The sequence below is a fragment of the Nicotiana tabacum genome, chromosome 17 (genome assembly GCF_000715075.1).
Source record: "Nicotiana tabacum cultivar K326 chromosome 17, ASM71507v2, whole genome shotgun sequence".
Lineage (NCBI taxonomy): Eukaryota > Viridiplantae > Streptophyta > Magnoliopsida > Solanales > Solanaceae > Nicotiana > Nicotiana tabacum.
Window position 1 is genome coordinate 147,522,166 of NC_134096.1, and position 19,077 is coordinate 147,541,242.

The 19,077-nt window shown below is 36.2% G+C and overlaps 1 protein-coding gene across 1 annotated transcript; it reads left to right on the top strand.

The window, feature by feature from the left end:
• The first annotated feature begins 6,274 nt into the window (after positions 1–6,274).
• Positions 6,275–18,440, top strand: LOC107769873 (uncharacterized). The gene is made up of 16 exons (XM_016589126.2): positions 6,275–6,754; positions 6,836–6,997; positions 8,556–8,735; positions 8,894–8,951; positions 10,274–10,324; positions 10,985–11,067; positions 11,730–11,817; positions 12,659–12,700; positions 12,794–12,868; positions 12,990–13,058; positions 15,169–15,284; positions 15,631–15,743; positions 16,030–16,109; positions 16,284–16,404; positions 17,844–17,910; positions 18,004–18,440. The coding sequence occupies exons 1-16, from the start codon at positions 6,504–6,506 to the stop codon at positions 18,131–18,133; spliced, it is 1,686 nt and encodes a 561-aa protein (XP_016444612.2). The 5' UTR covers positions 6,275–6,503; the 3' UTR covers positions 18,134–18,440.
• The last annotated feature ends 637 nt before the right edge of the window (positions 18,441–19,077 follow it).

The window sequence follows — 19,077 nt, forward strand, 5'->3', positions numbered from 1 at the left end:
TGATCAAACGCCTCCAATTAATTGCTAGACCAATGTTTATTTTACATGCAGCAGCACTTGTGCGGATAAGGCCCACAAGTTATCATAAAGTCTCCCCATTGCAATTGGCTTTTGGTCAGGAACCAAATATTTCTCATCTTAGAATCTTTGGTTATGCGATATACGTTCCAATTGCTCCACCACAACACACAAAGATGGGTCCCCAAAGAAGGTTTGGAGTATATGTTGGGTATGAATCTCCTTCTATTATAAAATATTTGGAGCCTATGACTGGAGATTTATTTACGGCAAGATTTTCTGATTGTCATTTTGATGAATCAGTATGCCCAACATTAGGGGGAGAAAATAAGCAGCTGAGAAAGGAGATAGATTGGAATGTATTATCACTATCTCATTTAGATCCTCGAATAAATCAATGTGAACAAGAGGTTCAAAAGATAATTCATTTGCAAAATATTACAAATCAACTGCCAGATGCATTCACTGACCTACCAAGGGTGACTAAGTCACATATTCCAGCTGCTAATGCTCCAATTCGAGTGGATATCCCGGTAGGACAATTAATTAAAGCAAATGAGTTTAAATCGCACTTGAAACGTGGTAGACCAATCGGTTCTAAGGATAAGAATCCTTGAAAAATAAAAGGAGCAAATGATCAAAGTGGTTATAATACATAAGTAGTGACTCAAGAATAGCACAGAGACATAACAAATGATAAAACCTCAAGGGAGGTTCAGGTACCTAAAAATGATGAGAATGGAGAGATCTCAATAAGTTATGTCTTAACGGGAAAAAGATGGAACTGAAATAATATTGTTATCGATAACGTTTTTGCTTATAATGTCGCGGTTGAAATAATACAACAAGATGAGGATCTTGAACCAAAACCTGTTGATATATGTAGATAGAGAAATGATTGGCCAAAATGGGAAGATGCTATCCAGGCAGAATTAACTTCACTTGCGAAACATGAAGTTTTTGGGTCTGTAGTCCAAACACCAAATGGTGTTAAGCCTGTTGGCTATAAATGAGTTTTTGCACGTAAAAGAAATGAGAAAAATGAGGTACAAAAATATAAGGCATGCCTTGTTGCACAGGGATTTTCACAAAGGCCCGGTATCGATTATGAAGAGAAGTATTCTCCTGTTATGGATGCTATAATGTTCCTTTATCTCATTAGTTTTGATGTCTATGAAAAGCTTGACATGCATTTAATGGATGCGGTTACAGCCTACCTTTACAGCTCACTTGATAATGAGATATACATGAAAATTTCCTAGGGATTTAAAATGCCTGACGCACATAATTCGAAGTCCTGGGAAATGTTTTTAATCAAATTGCAAAGATCTTTGTATGGTCTAAAGCAATCAGGTAGAATGTGGTATAACCGCCTTAATGAGTATTTATTAAAGGAAGTTTATATAAATTATACCATTTGTCCATATGTTTTTATAAAGAAAACAACATCGGAGTTTGTTGTACTTGCTGTATATGTTGATGACATAAACCTTATTGGAATTCCTACAAAACTCCAAAATGCAATTGATTATTTAAAGAAGGAATTTGAGATGAAAGATCTCGGAAAGACAAAGTTATGTCTTGGTTTGCAAATTGAATATTTGGCAAACTAGACTTTTGTTCATCAATCTGCCTACATAGAAAAGGTATTGAAATGGTTTTACATGGATGGAGCACATCCATTAAGTACTCCGATGATTGTTCGATCACTTGATGCGAATAAGGACCCGTTCCGACCTCAAAAAAAGAATGAAGAGCTTCTTGGTCCTGAAGTACCATATCTTAGTGCAATTGGTGCACTTATGTATCTTGCTAACACTACAAGGCCTAACATAACTTTTCCAGTTAATGTCTTAGCAAGATATAGCTCTGCTCCTACAAGGAGACATTGGAATGGAATCAAACACATATTGCGGTATCTAAAAGGGACTACCGATATGGAATTATTTTATGGAAATAATTGCAGTCCCGATCTTGTTGGTTATGCCGATGCTGGGTATTTATCTGACCCACACAAGGCTCGATCTCAAACAGGCTATGTGTTTACATATGGAGGCACTGCCATATCTTGGCGATCGACTAAGCAATCAATCATGGCTAATTCATCTAATCATGCTGAGATAATTGCTATTCATGAAGCAAGTCGAGAATGTGTATGGTTGAGGTCTATAATACACCTTATTCGAGACAAATGTGGTTTGAAATGTGATAAACTACCCATAATTTTGTATGAAGACAATGCAGCATGCATAGCCCGATTGAAAGGAGGATTCATAAAAGGGGATAGGACAAATCACATTTCACCAATGTTATTTTTCACACATGATCTTTAAAAGAATAGTGATATTAATGTGCAAAAGATCCGTTCAAGTGATAATATGGCTGATTTGTTCACCAAATTTGTCACGACCCAAAATCTAACCATGGTCGTGATGGCGCCTATCGTGTTACAAGGCAAGCCTATTTCCCAAAATATTACTACTTAATCGATTATAAGAATTTAATAAAACATTTCCAATATTTGAATTTTTCATAAACTAAATCAACTCTAAATATAATTATAGAAAATACGGAAACGAGCCCCAAACATCGGGGTGTCACTAAGTCATGAGCGTCTAAATCTAGGAACTAAGAAATAAAACTGTCTAATGTCAATGCAGTCCAAAAGAAGAAATGATAAAAGGAGTAACAAGGTCCTGCAAATGCTAGCAGCTACCTTGCAGTCTCCAATGATAGCCGGCCCGAACTCAACGATCGCTGCGCTCTAACTCACCTGGATCTACACATAAAGTGCAGAGTGTAGTATGAGTACAACCGACTCAGTAGTAACAGAAATAACTAAGGAACTGAGTAGTAGTGACGAGCTAAGTAGAACAATTCAATTATTTCTTTATCACAATTTAAAATAAACATGAATTAACATGTAAATTCCATCAACTCAATAAATGCTACAAAGAAATTAATGGGTGAAATGCAGCAACAACAAAAGCAATGAATCCTCATAGCAATGTCACTCCATCACTCAGCACTCGGCTCTCGGCACTCGCACTCAGCACTTAACACTCAACACTCAATAGGTACCTGTGCTCACTGGGGGTGTGTACAGACTCCGGAGGGGCTCCCAAAGCCCAAGCGCTAAGCACGGACAACTCACGTGTTGCACGGACAACTCACGTGCCATAATATCAATCCATGGATCTGCACGGTCAACTCACGTGCTACGTGGACAACTCACGCGCTATGATATCAATACCTGGATCCGCATGGATAACTCACGTGCTGCACGGACAACTCACGTGTTGCACGGACAACTCACGTGCCTCAATCAAATACCTCACAACAGGCCTCAGCCTCACTCAGTCATGTACCTCTATAGCCTCACCATCATCAACAAATAAGGGAAACACAGCCCACGTCAAGTATCACAGCATATCAGCAAAATAATAGGGACTGAGGTAAACATGTACAATTATATCTATGACTGAATGCAAATAATGTGAGCATGAATAAAGCCCAAGCATGATCTCTAATATGAAGGCAAACAAGTTCAACAACAAATAAACACATAACCACAGATAATAGCCATTAGGCCTCACAGCCTCACGGGACGGACCAAGTCTCAATCCCTCGCGGTGCACACCCACACGCCCGTTACCTAGCGTGGGTATCACTTCCAAACAATCACGTGATGTCAAATCTCCGGGTTTATACCCTCAAAACCAGAGTTAAAACTGTTACTTACCTTAACAACGTAAAATCCTACTTCGGGATACCCTCGTCTCTGGACTCTGTCTCCAAAAGCTCTAAATCTAACCAAAATCAGAATACTACTATCAACATAGGCTAAAGAATCGAATTCCACAATAAGAACTACATAAATAGGCCAAAATCCAAAATCGTCCAAAAACCGGCCCTCGGGTCCACGTCTCAAAATCTGACGGAATTCACAAAACTAGGAAACTCATTCACTCACGAGTCCAACCATACTAGTTTCACTCGAATCCGACTCCAATTCGATGTTCAAATCCCAAAAAATTATTTTTTGAAGTTTCTACAATTTTCTCCAAATTTATACCTCAAAGTACTAATCAAATGATAAAATCATTGATATATTCATGAACATTAACCAAATTCGAGTTAGAATCACTTACCCAATAAATTTCTTGAAAAACCCTCGAAAAATCGCCACAAACCGAGCTCCCTAGGTCCAAAATGTGAAATAATGCCCTAAACCCCATTTATTTAGTGCACTCTCTGATCTCCACTATGCTGACCGTGAAAATCCAGGCGCGGCCGCGAAATCCAACCCCTGCGGTCGCGAAAAAGTAGCGATGTTTGCGCTTCTGGTGGTTGTAGTGATAGGCTTTAGTATTTTGGCCATAACTTTCTCTACAGTTGTCCAAATGATAATTTCTTAAGCTTTATGGAAACTAGACACGAAGGGCTATAATTTTCGTTTTTGAATCATCTCAAAATTCTTTGTAGATCAAAAGATATAGGCTTCCGAAGTCAGACCAACGAATCTACAGATCTGCCCTGGAGCGCCTCCGCGACCAAATTTATGCGGTCCACGCCCCCTCCTCCGCCCTTATCGTAATTTTGCCGCCGTCCGCGAAAATTAAGCACCAGAACCATGCATGAGTTCCGGTAATGCCCGAACTCGCTCAAAACTCATCCGAAATACACCCGAGGCCTTCGGAACCTCAACCAAATGTGCCATCAAGTCCTAAAATACCATACCAACTCAATCGAGCTCTCGAATCACCTCAAACAATAACAAAAACATGAATCGCACACCAATTCAAGCTTAATGGACTTGAAACCCCAAACTTTCACAACCGATGCCGAAACCTATCAAACCTCGTCCGAATGACCTCAAATTTTGCACACACTTCACAAATGACACTACGAACCTACTCCAACTCTCGGAATTCCATTCCGACTCCGATATCAAATTTTTCACTGCCGACCAAAATTGCCAAATTTCTAACTTTCGCCAATTCAAGCCTAATTCTACCACGGGCCTCCAAATTATATTTCGGACACACTCCTAAGTCTAAAATCACTCAACGAAGCTAACCAAATCATAAAAATTTAAGTCCGAACTCGTTTACTCATAAGTCAACTTCCGGTTGACTTTTCTAACTTAGCTTTCTAACTAAGAGACTAAGTGTCTCATTTCACTCCAAAACTACTCTGAACCCAAACCTATCAACTCGATACAACTCAACACAGTTGAACAACACATAAATAAGCAGAAATGGGAAAAACGGGACTACAACTCTCGGAACGACCGACCCGGTCGTTACAAAATCTCTACCAACGTCAACCTTCAAGAAACTAGTGTACAAGATTGGGATGCGAAGGCTCAAGGATGTGAATTGATACTCTCATCAAGGGGAGTTAATACACGTTGTACTCTTTCTCCCTTACAAGATTTTGTCCTACTAGGTTTTCCTTGCAAGATTTTTAACGAGGCAACCAAAATGCGTATTTCTAAACATGTGTACTCTTTTTCCTTCACTAGGATTTTTTTCCCGTAGTTTTTTTTCCTAATAAGGTTTTAACGAGGCACATTATCTATAGACATCCAAGGGGGAGCGTTATAAGAGAAAACAAATTATGGTGGATGTCTATTCTTCCTCCATGATCTTCTCAAATGCTTAATGATATATTCAATGACATATTTTTATTCATTTTTCATGCATATATAAAGGCCTTGTAATAGATAGAAAAATACACACAATTGAAGAAGAAATAAGAATCTCTCTTCCTCTCTTTCTCTCTATATCTCTTAGTTTGTTTTTCCTTGTTCGATATTGTTACTTTGGGTTATATTTCATAATAGAAACTTAATTATGATTTTATCAACCTTCCATATTCCTTATCAATATGTGTAATGTCGTCATATTGTAATGTTGCATGTATTGTATTGTATTTTATTGTATTTGAAAAGTTATAAATTGTAAACATTGTATATCCAACATAGGTACAAGAGTAAAATTAAAATTGATCTATCAAATAGTTGTGGATGTTCGTCATTTTTATTTAAAATGTCATTTCACCTTTTATGGCATTCTTAACTCGTAAAAATTCAGTATATTAGCTGAGTGATGTATTCAAATTAAACGGTGAAATGAATTAAGGAAATCATTTTATCCCAGGGAAAATCTTGGCTATGCTGCTACGCTGAATTATTAACCGTGTTTTGTCAAACACAAATGGAATAAAAGAAGACTAAACAAATAATTTTATTGGTAGACAATAAATCACTTCACAATAATAGTTGCTAGTAATTCAATTTTATGAATAGAAATTACAGAAACAAGAGTAACAACACGACAAAGGAGGGAAAAGGCCAAAGGAGCGTCTCAAACTCCAATAAACCAGCAGACTAATCAGTGATGAAGCTCAGCATAGATTCCCTACTGCCTGTTCAATCAGTTGCTCTCCTGAAAACCAGAGATTATTAGGTAAAAAAGAATATGTGGAGACAATTACGAAAATTTAGCAGCAGCTCCAGTGCGAAAGAGAAGAAATGGGATGCTCTGATAATCGGCGGTGGCCACAACGGCCTTACATCAGCCGCATATCTCGCTCGCTCCGGTCTCTCCGTTGCCGTTCTCGAGAGGCGCCACATCATAGGCGGTGCTGCTGTCACTGAAGAACTCATTCCTGGCTTCAAGTTTTCTCGTTGTAGTTACCTCCAAAGCCTCCTTAGACCCTGCGTTATTAAGTGAGACACCAAATTATTCAGTACTAAAATCATTTACTTATGATAGTCGTTTATTTATCGGGAATGCGTTATGATTAATAGAGAATTGGAGCTGAAGAGACATGGATTGAAGCTATTAAAGAGGAATCCTTCATCATTCACGCCTTGTCGTGACGGACGTTATCTTCTGCTTGGTCCTGATAAGGAGCTCAACTATTCTGAGATTTCAAAGTTTTCTAAATCTGATGCAGATGCTTACTCAAGGTTCTGTATCTTTTTATACTCATCAATTAAGGTGGTTTACTTTAACTTCAATGATAATTTCTTTAACAGCTTGTTTGGATCGTTGTTACCCATTGTATCGTATTGTATTGTTTTACCAAAACAATATTTGTTTTGATTATTTAGTTAAAATTGATTGTATTGTATTGTTAAATTCATTGTTCTTGAACAATGAAAAGTCCCATTTTTTGAAACAACTGATTTGGTGTGGTGGGATCGTTTACTATTTTTCTTTCTAATTATGTCCTAAGTTATTACTTTATAGTTCTATTTTACCCTTTACCTTTTTTTATTTTAAATAATAGCAAAGTCTCTTTCTCATATAATGTTATAATAGAATTCTACGTGAAGTCTAATAACCTATATAAATTCTCAAAGACAGCATCCCAAATATAAGCTATATACGTGAAGTCTAATAACGTAAAAATCTCGTTGCTTCTGCCGCTTCCAAACTCTTCAGGTATAGGTTTTCCCTAACTTTTGTTTTATTCTTTCTTCTACTTTGATTTGTAATTCCAATTCTAATTTCTTTATCTCCAATTAGCTTTATGATATTGGTTGTTAGGAAATATTACTTATGATCTAAATTCTAAATGGAGTCTACTTAACATTTTATTTTATTTTTTTATTATTATGATCTAATTATGAACATAGTGTACTTATTATTATTTTTAATATTATTAACTTGTTCCACTAATTTCGATAGGATTTGCATGAATTTAATTACTTAACTTATATATAAGACATAATTGATGATAAATTAGTAGAAAGTGATTTTCTTAAATAATTTGTATGTGTAATTCTTGATAAATTAAATATTTAAAATAATGGAGGGTATTTTAGTAAACTTATCAGTTACTGTACAGTACGATACAGTCAAACCAATCAGCAAAATGTTATTTAACAACAATAAACAATACAGTCTATCCAAACATTGTATTCATAAAACGATACGATACAATACAATACAGTACAATACGATACATTAGAAAACGATGGGTAACAATGATCCAAACAGAGTGTTAATTGTTTGCTGCAACAAAAAAAAAAAAAAGAGGCAGAGCTTGTGCCTTTTTAAGAGTTTGCTTGTTAAATAACCATGTTTACTACAATGGGGGTTAAACTTTAAGCTATTCATTCAGACGAAAAAGCAGTTAATTTAGGCGATTTAAATGCTACAGGGCTAGTGTGAATCTGACTATAAGATGGAGATAGATAGACGTACAACCATTTATGATCGATTAACTCATAATACATCACTGAGAATGCTTTGGTGAAGCTCGGATTATGACTATGATTGGAAAATGGATATCGGGGGTAGCTTAAGTCCAAGTAATTTGAATCAAGTTCACAGTTCTTTTATAATGAAGTTTGTGTACACGCATGGAACTAGAGGATAATTTAGGAATTTGATGATTGAGCTTGCTTAGCATTCTAAAGTTTTGTACAAGAATTTATATGTTAGTTTGTAGCTGCTTACCATTTTATCTATTATAATCATATTCTAAATTTTGAGTTACCAAGTGTCACCTAATTATAGGTATGAGAGTCAACTAGACAAGTTCTGCGAGTTTTTGGACCCACTTCTGGATTCATCTACACCGGAAACTTTACAAGGCTCTTCACATCTCAATACTCGTATGAAGCACAGATTACAAAATTCAGCCTTTTGGGCTAATTGTCTACGCCGAGCACTCCACTTGGGACAAAAGGACCTAGTGTAAGATGTTCTAGATGATCATGTTTGTGGAATTTCGCTAAACTTATAGTATCATCATTTAGACAGTCTAGGACAACATGTAGTGTAAAATAGTATGAAGTCTTGCCTTCATTTGTCATAGTCCATCCTTGTTAACTTGTTTCAGCTGAACTTTTCAGGGATTTGATGGACCTTTTACTCGCCCCAGCTTCGAAGGTTTTGAATAACTGGTTTGAGGTTGTTACATCTATAACTGGTTTGAGGTTGTTACAACTGTTTAGTTTTTTCTGTTATTTTTCTTTTACTCGTTCTATCAGCCTGCTTAAAATCTATTATGTTTGATATGTGAATTTGTCTATCGGAAACGGCCTCTCTGCCCTTCCCAGGGTAGGGGTAAGGTCTTTGTACACACTAGTCTCCTTAGACCCCACTTGTGGGAATTCACTGGGTTTGTTGTTGTTGTTATTGTTGATATGTGCATTTGTCCAGTCCTGGACAGCTAAATGTAACATTTAGCTATGGTTTGTAATTATTTACTTTGGTGATTAATAAAGTTGTTTAATTACCAAAAACAACTATGTAAATTTGTCTAAAGGTTCAAGATTGTGACCCAATCTATGCTTTCTATCATTAATTTTGTCGAGTATTCTTTTGTCCTTAAATAGTGTAGGAACCTTTGATGAGTGTTTTCCAAATTCGGATTCTAATTTTAAAGGCTAGTTGTTATTGTAGTATAACCTTTTCTCTTGGTTTCTCCAAGCTTTTCCATTTCAATTGTATCCTTTATCATTTTGGCTTTTGGCACACTTGTCTTACACTAGATCAGAAGTAGCGCAATTTGTCCTTAATGGAGTTGGAGAGGATGTTTGTTATTTTGTCCAGGGCAATAAATTTTCTTAATGGTAATGACTGGGCCAGCTTGCACGGACTTCGACTATTCCACCAGGAACCCCATACCTGTTGTCTTCCACCAGCACAATTAACGGATAACTCTACTTACTAATGTTTAGACAGATAAAAAGAAATTACCTAGTATTTTTTGTCTCGGCTGAAATTTGAACACTGGTCTCCTAGGTTTACACCCACTTCATTGACCATTAGATGACACTCTTGGGTGCTTGCTGCAATATCTTGTTACTCTTGTCTCTTTGTCCACCGATATTCATTTATTCTTTCCTCAGTCCATTATAAATGCCTTCTTCAACTAGGTCAAATGTGTTGTAGAGGGCTCGGGCATAGGAGCATGCATGATATGTCTCATTAAAATTTGATGTAAAATTCTCCAAGTTCGGGATAAACAAAATCTTTGGAATGAACAAGATTTTTCAATGGATAAGAATCACTTTCTTCTGGTGTATGTAGTAATTAATTGTCTTGATGTACTGGAAGCTGCTACTGCATGAGATTGTGCTGTGTGATTCTTGTTATGAAGTGTGTTCTTTTAAAGAGTGAAAAGTTGTCACATTCCTCAAAATATTTTTCGAAGAATTCTCTTACCTCTTACTCTTCTCTCCTTCTGGTATCACTAGTTTACTAATTCCTTGACTGAAATATCACAGACTGATGTTCTGAAAGCAACTCTTGCAACTGATGCAGTAATAGGGACTACGGTAAGCTTTTTTGGCCTGTATTGTTCTCAGAATGTATCCAATTAAGCATGGAGGTGCAGTCAATTGCTGTGTGCATGCTTTGCATATATAAGGAGTAGTAATGTGTATCTAGGATCTAAGTTGCGAGAACTATATGATTGGGCATTTCTGAAAAGTAAAAGTTTAGCTATTATGCATTACCATCTATTTAGTGACAACGATGGAGTGACTTAAGTGAAATATGTGTTTAGTCATTGGATTATGTAAATTCATGTCTTTGCAGCAAATATTGGAGGTTTCACGTGGCCATGGTTTCAGATTTTTTTTCCAGCTATGCTTATATGCATATATGACCATATCTTTTACAAGTTTTTTTCCATCTGCATGAAGTAGGAGGCTTGAGTATCTCTTGGCCCAATCTGCAACGTTTACTGAGAACACTGTAGGATTAAGGTTCTTTTATCTCTAGTCAGTAAGGAAAAAAAAACAGATTACCTTAATCTTCCTCAGGTTTGTCATTCTTCACGTTCTCATCAATTTAGTGTATGCCAGCTGTGTCATTAACAAATGCCAATCCAAGGAAATTCTGATTAATATTCTTTATCTTGTTAGCATCAGTCTGCTTCCTACTTACTCCTCTCTCTCTTTTTCTTTTTCGTCTGTTAACTAAAAAACTCATAGGCAAGTGTCCATACACCTGGAAGTGGATATGTGTTGCTACATCACGTGATGGGAGAATCTGATGGTGATCGTGGTATTTGGTCGTACGTATACAACATATATGCTGGATTAGCCTTCTGCAAAGCTTTAAATACTTCTGCATTTTTCGAGAATCATTTGTTCCATTTATCTGAAGGATTCTGCTTCTGAATAGTTGCTTTAAATGTTCCAATTATGTAATGAAATATTCATCGAATTAACATAGAGTTCTGTTTCGTTTTCTTTCTTGGGAAGAATGGATCTTTCTTTGTTTTCATTCTTTTTAAATCTAAGACCCTTTACTTTCAGATTTTTCAGTGTTCTACTTTAGTCATACTAGCAAATGATTACATCTAATGACTTAGCTGCTTGTTGTAGCTTAAGCAAAAGCAGTAGACTGTTCTTTATCTTTTCTTTTTGTGGTGCCCATTTAGTGCACTATGCTTGGTATCCCTCTTTTCCATCAACTTCCTTATATTCCCAGATGAAGGTTTTATCTGAGCACACATATATTTGAACTAATGTTCCATGCATTTTGACTATTTAGAGAGATAGGACTTGTTCTCTTCTTCCTTCAAAAGCTTAATTAACTTGCACACTCAAAATATTTTATGTGATGCTGTTTGATTTCAAATCCTGAATTGCCTTCCTTAGATAAACTGGGTGATTTTATCATGTCCTCTCTTAGTAAGTAAAATAAAAGCTTGACTGCTGCTGTGACATGTAGGTATGTTGAAGGGGGAATGGGCTCGGTGTCATTGGCTATAGCTGCTGCTGCAAAGGAGGCTGGTGCATCCATATTGACCGTAGTCGAAGTATGCTTATGCACTGTTATCCGTTCAATGATAAGAGTTGTTGGCTTTTGAGTATCTGACATGCATCAAGAGCTTTAGATGCTCTCTTAGTAAATTTGCTTTATTTATTATTTTTGGGGTTTTATTAGTGAAAGTTCAGTATGTTTGAAGGCATGTGGCAGATTGTGTCAGCCATATGCCTTCAAACAAAATGCTGTGAAATTGAAATAAACCTGAAAAAATGTAGATACATCTTGCAGCTGCTAAAGGCCTTTATATGAGAGACTTGTGATTCCGATGTTATGGTAAACCTTCATCAACCCACTTTGTCAGTAACTCCTTCTTCTAACCCAGTAATTTTTTATTCGATATTGTGACTTCCGATTCCATCAACTCTTTACTTTGCTGTTAATTTCTGGGTGTAATACATCGGATTTTAATAACTTAACTTCTATCTTCTAATAGCCTTAGAAAGATTAAAAAGATGTTTATCTATTAATTATTTAACGTTTAATAACATTGATTATTTATCTTGAATATTAAGAGAATATGTATGATCACACATATCTAGATTCATTGAACTTGAGTGAGGAAACTATTATAGAATTTTGTATGACATGTTCAGGAATTCTGTATTCAATTGTAGAATATTCACTTTATTAGCACAGAGAATGATTACCTGCCATATTCTTTGTAGCCTAAGACTCATATATAAGGAGCACAACTTGTACATTATTGATTTATCAAGTTATTATTTAGGTTTCTCTTATTTTCACAATTTACATATACCATCTCCTTGGTCTTTGCCTTGATTGTATTTGAAGTTGTTTCTTTTGAAGAAAATTGACTGTTGTCCATGTAGGTCTCAAAATTGATGATTGAAGACAGTGGCAGAGTTCATGGGGTTAGTTTCACTAAGTTGTGTTTCCAATTTTTTTACTTTTTTTCTAGGTCAAAGCTAATTTTGATGTTGCAAAATTGGATGGAATTTCTCTAGGTGATGCTGGCAGACGGAACCATATTGCATTCTTCTGTTGTTTTATCCAATGCAACGCCATTCAAAACTTTCATGGTAAAAATGTTGTTCCTCTTCTTTAATTTCAAGGAATTAGGCTAACAGTGGATATTATTATGAAAACATCAGAGAAAAGACATCCTATTTTATCTCTGATTATGCTTCTCCCACGACCCAGGATCTTGTGCCAGATGATGTGCTTCCTCACGATTTTCATAATGCTATCAAGTGCTCTGATTATCGCTCTGTAAGCTTGCATATGAAGTATTATTATTCAGTGATTATTCTAAGATTCAGTTATGTTTTCTTTCTTATCAATGTGATATTTGAGCAATTGAAGTGTCATAGCATTTATCATCTACCTTGTAAAACGGTTCATCCTATGCCAACTTTCTTGTTAAATATAGTACTTATATTTATCGAACAAATCTTGAAAATTGAATTCAGCGTGGACATAACAAGTTCTGACCATGTCGATAAGAGTGTAGTTATACCGTGCTTACGTGTTGAAATGATGGTGTCAAACCGTTCTTCTTTCCTGTTCTTTTTTCTTTTCATTTTATTTTCATTTTATTTTCATTGATATTGGCTTCACAACTACTTCAATCTAAGGGATTCCTGATTGAAGGATCTCAGAGTTGGCAGTTTGGACTTTATGGTTGTATCTCATGTTTTTTAGTCACTATTCATTTCTTTCTCTTACAAGTTTTTGGTAATGAATCCTACTATAGTGTTCAGAGTTTTAGTTCACAGGCATCAGATTCCTTGTGCATATCTGCGTTCTTTTCTTTCTCTTCTATAAGTTTTTTATACTCCAAGGGTAGTGAATTCTTTGTACCACATTTTGTCTTCTGAAACTTCCATTCGAGATTGTGATTCATGTGATTTTTGGCACCTGGATTCATCAGGAGCCTCCCATCGTCCTTCACTTTTTGAACAGAGCTAGAACGCTAACAGTGCATGACATATTTCATGGCCGTTTCTTTTTGCAACTTTACTTCATGGCCATCTTCATCAAAGCAGTAGTTTATTACTTTTGATCTGTTCTTTTTCGATCGCTTATTACTTTTGATCTGTTGCTTCACCTTTTTTCCCTCTGTGGCTTCCCTTGATAGCTATCTTCATCAATATGGATAATTTAACCTTCAGTTTCCTTTTTTTCTCCAAACCACAAGTTCTTTCAGTAGTTAGTCCTACTACGGCTCTTCAGCTTTCTGTGCTGGCACATCTTTGGCCTGCACTCTAAACTGACAGTGACTTAGCTTTCAAAGATTTCATGATTTAGGGACCAACTAGCAACAACAACATACCCAGTATTATCCCACACCGTGGGGTCTGGAGAGGGTAGTGTGTACGCAGACCTTACCCCTACCTTGTGAGGATAGAAAGGTTGTTTCCAATAGACCCTCAGCTCAGGTTAGGGACCAACTAGGAATTTGCATTTATTTTTATGGCATAACAGGAATATGTTATTTCCAGTTTGATATGACCTTAAGCGAAGCATTGTTAGAGAGATGCTTGTTGGTATTATACGTGTAGTAGAAGTTTCTAACTTAAAACTCTATTTCCTCGTAACTCGTAAGGTTCATGTCCGAGTCTCTTTACTCCTGTTGCATATATGTGGCTCAATCGTGAAAGTCTTAGGTTGATTTCATTTGTAATATTCCACTTGCTCTACAAGAAAACATTATGTCATGAAGTTTCATCTCTTGTTCAGGGGCGTATCTAGGTTAATGCATATGGGTTCACGTGAACCCATACTCCTCTCTCTAAATCATGTATAACAATATTATATTTCTTTAAAACTACTTAAACATATGTGCGTGCACCCATGTATAAAGACTCTTACGGTGCAATAATTACTTGGTGCACCTCTACAAGTGAAATTGGCGGTTCAAATCCCACTCTAAATGGTCTTATTTTCGGTACGAAGTTTAGATATATAAGTGAAAATCACTAAAATTTCAAAAAGAATATAATTTTGAACCTATAATTTCAAAAGTGTAGTGGGTTCATGGTGAGACACTATAGTTAAACCCGTCAAATATAAATTCTAGATTCACCTCTTCATAAATAGTGCACCCATCCTTTTGAAATCCTGGATCCGCCTCTGCTCTTGTTATGGTCATTATATTGGAAAACATTGCATGTTTTAGTTGTTAATATTTTGTACAGAAATTTTAGGAGATCATTGATTTCTGGAACCAGACTACTACTAGAATCAAATTCGCTGCTAACTGGTTGTTAATCAAATTGGTTGTTAATATTCAAAGCTGCAATTTAGGCTAAACATTGCAGGTTTTGGTTGTTAATCTTTTTTACCTGGAATTTTAAGGGATCATTGTTTACTGCAACAGGCTACTACTAAAATCAATTTGGCCGTTGACAGATTACCACAGTTCCAGTGCTGCAATTTAAGTCATCCAGATGCTGGTCCGCAGCATAGTGGTACCATTCACATAGGACCAGAGAGGTATTCACTTTGATGTCAAATAGGGAAAAAATATCCTTAGAAACAACAGACTGTAACATGCAGGACATACAAGAAGAAATTACACTTGTTCATTAAATGAGCAAAAGCTGCAAAGCTTACTTCCATGTCAAATAGGGGGAAAATTATCTTACTCTGAACGGTTTAATCTGATACCAATGATCTTTGAGTTTGTTAAACACATAATAAGAAGGTTTGCCCACAACCCTCTGGCATTGATCAGATTATTATTGGTATCATCATTCTTGCAATTCCTGTATTTTGTAAAATTGACCTTTCAACTGTGATTTTAATTGGAAGATAACTGTATGGTTCTGATGTTTTTTAGTATGGAAGAGATGCACATTGCTGCTCAGGATGCTGAAAATGGCTTACCATCTCGCCGGCCCATAATTGAGATGACAATTCCTACTGTCTTTGACAAGACAATCTCTCCATCAGGTACTCAAATTTGCTTCCTCAGCACGGCCTTTTGGAAGGAAATGAGCTAACACGGTTTGAGGGGTTAAAATGCACGGTTCTAGAACCACATAGGGGTGTTAGGCTATTTCCTCAGTACGGGGAGGCAGAATATTAAATGTGCAAATGTGAAGGAGTAAAACGCAATAAACCCATATAATTATGATATTCTCATTCAACAGAATGAGAGAAGTCTTGTTTCTTTTATATCCTTGTGGTTTTCGATCCATACTAGAACTTACAGATATTCATTCATTATTTTACCTAGGAAAACATGTGATTGGTTTATTCATCCAGTACACACCTTATAAACCATCCGATGGCAGCTGGGAAAATCCTGGATATAGAGTTAAGTATCTCTGAAGAGTTATTATAGTATCTTTCTTGATAGTTTTTAATCCTCTTCACTTATAATTCTGATACCTTTCATAATCGCTCTTGAACTTCTAGATCCAACCTGATTGCGTTTTTGTGCATCACATATTTCATGTGTGTGATATTAAAAGAATTTTTTTTCTCTAGGAATCATTCGCCCAGAGATGCTTTAGCATGATAGATGAATATGCTCCTGGATTTAGCTCATCAATTATTGGGTATGATATGTTGACTCCTCCAGATCTTGAAAGAGAAATTGGTTTGACAGGTGCGCCACTGCTATCCCTTCAGTTATACCTTTTCTACTCCTTCCCCCTAGAGAAAGAACCATAGCAAAATGTGATGTCCTTCATTAATGGCTGTTTGATAAGTTTAGAGATTGACACGTGTCAATGAACGATGAAAGGCGTATTCAGTTAGTATCACGTTCTCTGAATCATATGCAAATTCAAGTTATCCTCATGTCGTAGCTTGAAATTTTTGGGTTCCCTATATGTTTATTAAGCTTGCTGAAATTGTACCATCGAGTACTAATATTCTATGCTAAAATTTTAAAATTATCGAAATTGTACATTTATTTTGTTGAACATCAAAATGGTTAAATAGATAAATTGAACATTCTTGCCAATGCACTATAGAAGGATGGACTGTTAAAAGTTTCTTATTAAACAGCTAATTGTTGAGTGTTTCCAATTCTCAGCGCTAAGTGAAGTTTGAATGACTTAATATTTTTATAGCATTAATGGCACTTTATTGAGTAGGATTTTTTGTAAGCGGTGTCAACATTTGAGTACTTTTTCAAACTTAGGGTTTTAAGGCTGCATCAGTACCAGCATTCCAGTATGGTTTCAAACAGACAGTTTCTTTAACAAAAGCATTAGATGAAAGACACCTAAAACCGATAAAAGACAGAATATAATACAAAGAAAAAACTTCACATGTATTGATGTTAAAGATGTTTATTTACATCAATTTGAATTAGGAACAGATTCTAACTCAATTGGTTTTGTTGCTCCTTATTTGGTAGTTACGCAAACTAAATCAGTGAGGCTCTAACCCTCACCTCCAAGAGGGAGATGAGACATTTCACCAATGAACCAATGAACCCTTCTGTTAAAAGTGGTGTCATTTTTTATGTTTATACCTAATATTTTCAATTTGCTTATTATCTAGCAAAATATTTTGACGAAGTTGTGTCCCGTGACACCGCTTGGGGCAAGGAAAATCTGCCCCACCGTCCACATTATTTAATGTGTTCAATATGTATTATTTTTAAACTTCTGCGCTGCAGGCCTTAAATAGGTTTGGGTGTGAGTGCACAATCTGTTTGCTGAATAACAGTGGCAGAAATAAAAATCTCCACAAACAAGGCAATTATGTCCTGTTGCGTTTAAGCTGCAGCAATGTTATGTTGCGAACTTTATTGTAGTTCAGCAACTGTACCAGAGATCATATCTGGCATTTAGGATCTCAATCATGTACATAGTTTTAACTTTTATCTTCCAACCAACTAACGTTATAAGTACTACCATGCTACAAGATCTAGGAAGATAATACGAAAACCTGATGTTTTGTTTTATCTGAGTCTATTTTAAGAATTCTTTTGGATTCGTCTAGTTATGAGAATGAAAAACTATAGGCTGGAGCATGCTTTGTGGTGCCTGCAAACTAATATAGGAAATGCTGATGGGTTCTGTTATATTACAGGAGGCAATATATTCCACGGATCCATGGGATTAGATTCTTTGTTTTTAATGCGGCCGGTGAAAGGATGGTAACGGTTTTGAACAGCTTTTGACATTAGTCCTTGAAGGGCTCAAGTCCATAAAATGATGATTTTTGCTATTATCTGAACGTTGAAATGCAGGTCAAATTATCGGACTCCAATTGAAGGTCTATACCTATGTGGCAGCGGGGCACATCCCGGTGGTGGAGTAATGGGCGCCCCAGGACGCAATGCTGCGCATGTTGTCATTACAGACTTAAAGAAATCATGAAGCTGCTCTTCCGGCAGGAACATTTTTTCCTGTTGTGATTTTTTGGCGAGTTGCATCAGTTTTATATTATTGACAAATTTTCAGCGAAGCCAACTCTCAAGCCAAAAGTGAACTGATAGTCATCCTATTGTCCATCAGATATTTCACTTATACTTTGACTACTTTGAGTTCCCGTGTGTTTAGAACCAAATGGGAACTACACAGAGAATTTGCTCTCACTGTCTAACCACAATTGCTTAATTTAATCATGTTCTCAGAAATAACTGTCTTTTCTTTAAAGAGGGAAGATGTGTTCCTTTTAGTCGTCATTATCCGAGCTTCTTTTGCTTGCTACATATTTCATGGTAAAAAAAAATTACTAAATGAAGTTGAATTAATTTTGCTCACAGCAAGATCAGCAAATTATCGCGTGAATTTGTAATTCTTACAAGAGCTTTTAGTATTATTAGATTTTGCTTTTGCTTTCGATTTAATTTCATCACTGAAATTCTCATCATTAGTTCAGGGGAAACGCTATTTCCCTTCCTACATCGCTTGTCCAGCAAATATAGTCAAAAGGTACAACTTTCCCCTTGTACCACCATTAACCCTTAATTACGTTTTGGTGATATGTTGCCCCTGCTCCCTAGTTTTTTACCTTCCTTCTATCTCCTGAGATAACTATGAGTGACCCATCCCTGACTAAAACTTTGCATGCCCTTTTTTTTTTTTTTTTTCCTTACAAAGAACCCAATGGCACACGTTAGTTTTCTTCCCAATTTTCACGACACCATCAATAAGGATATCTAGTCTAACAAAAAGTTAGTTCTTTTAGCCAAATAGAGGTTCACTTCGTTATATTGCAAATACTTTACTCGAGAGTCTATCAAATGTCTATAGCAAATTGAAGTCGGTTTGACGGATCACTAGTGCAAATCTCGTCGATTGAAGAATCTTCAGAATGA

What these genes read in the sequence shown, in the direction of transcription:
- LOC107769873 (XM_016589126.2), top strand. Translation starts at nt 6,504, where the DNA reads ATGTGGAGACAATTACGAAAATTTAGCAGCAGCTCCAGTGCGAAAGAG. An exon ending in CCATATTGACCGTAGTCGAA is followed by an intron (nt 11,818 to 12,658) that starts GTATGCTTATGC and finishes TTGTCCATGTAG; the next exon opens with GTCTCAAAATTGATGATTGA. An exon ending in ATTCACATAGGACCAGAGAG is followed by an intron (nt 15,285 to 15,630) that starts GTATTCACTTTG and finishes GATGTTTTTTAG; the next exon opens with TATGGAAGAGATGCACATTG.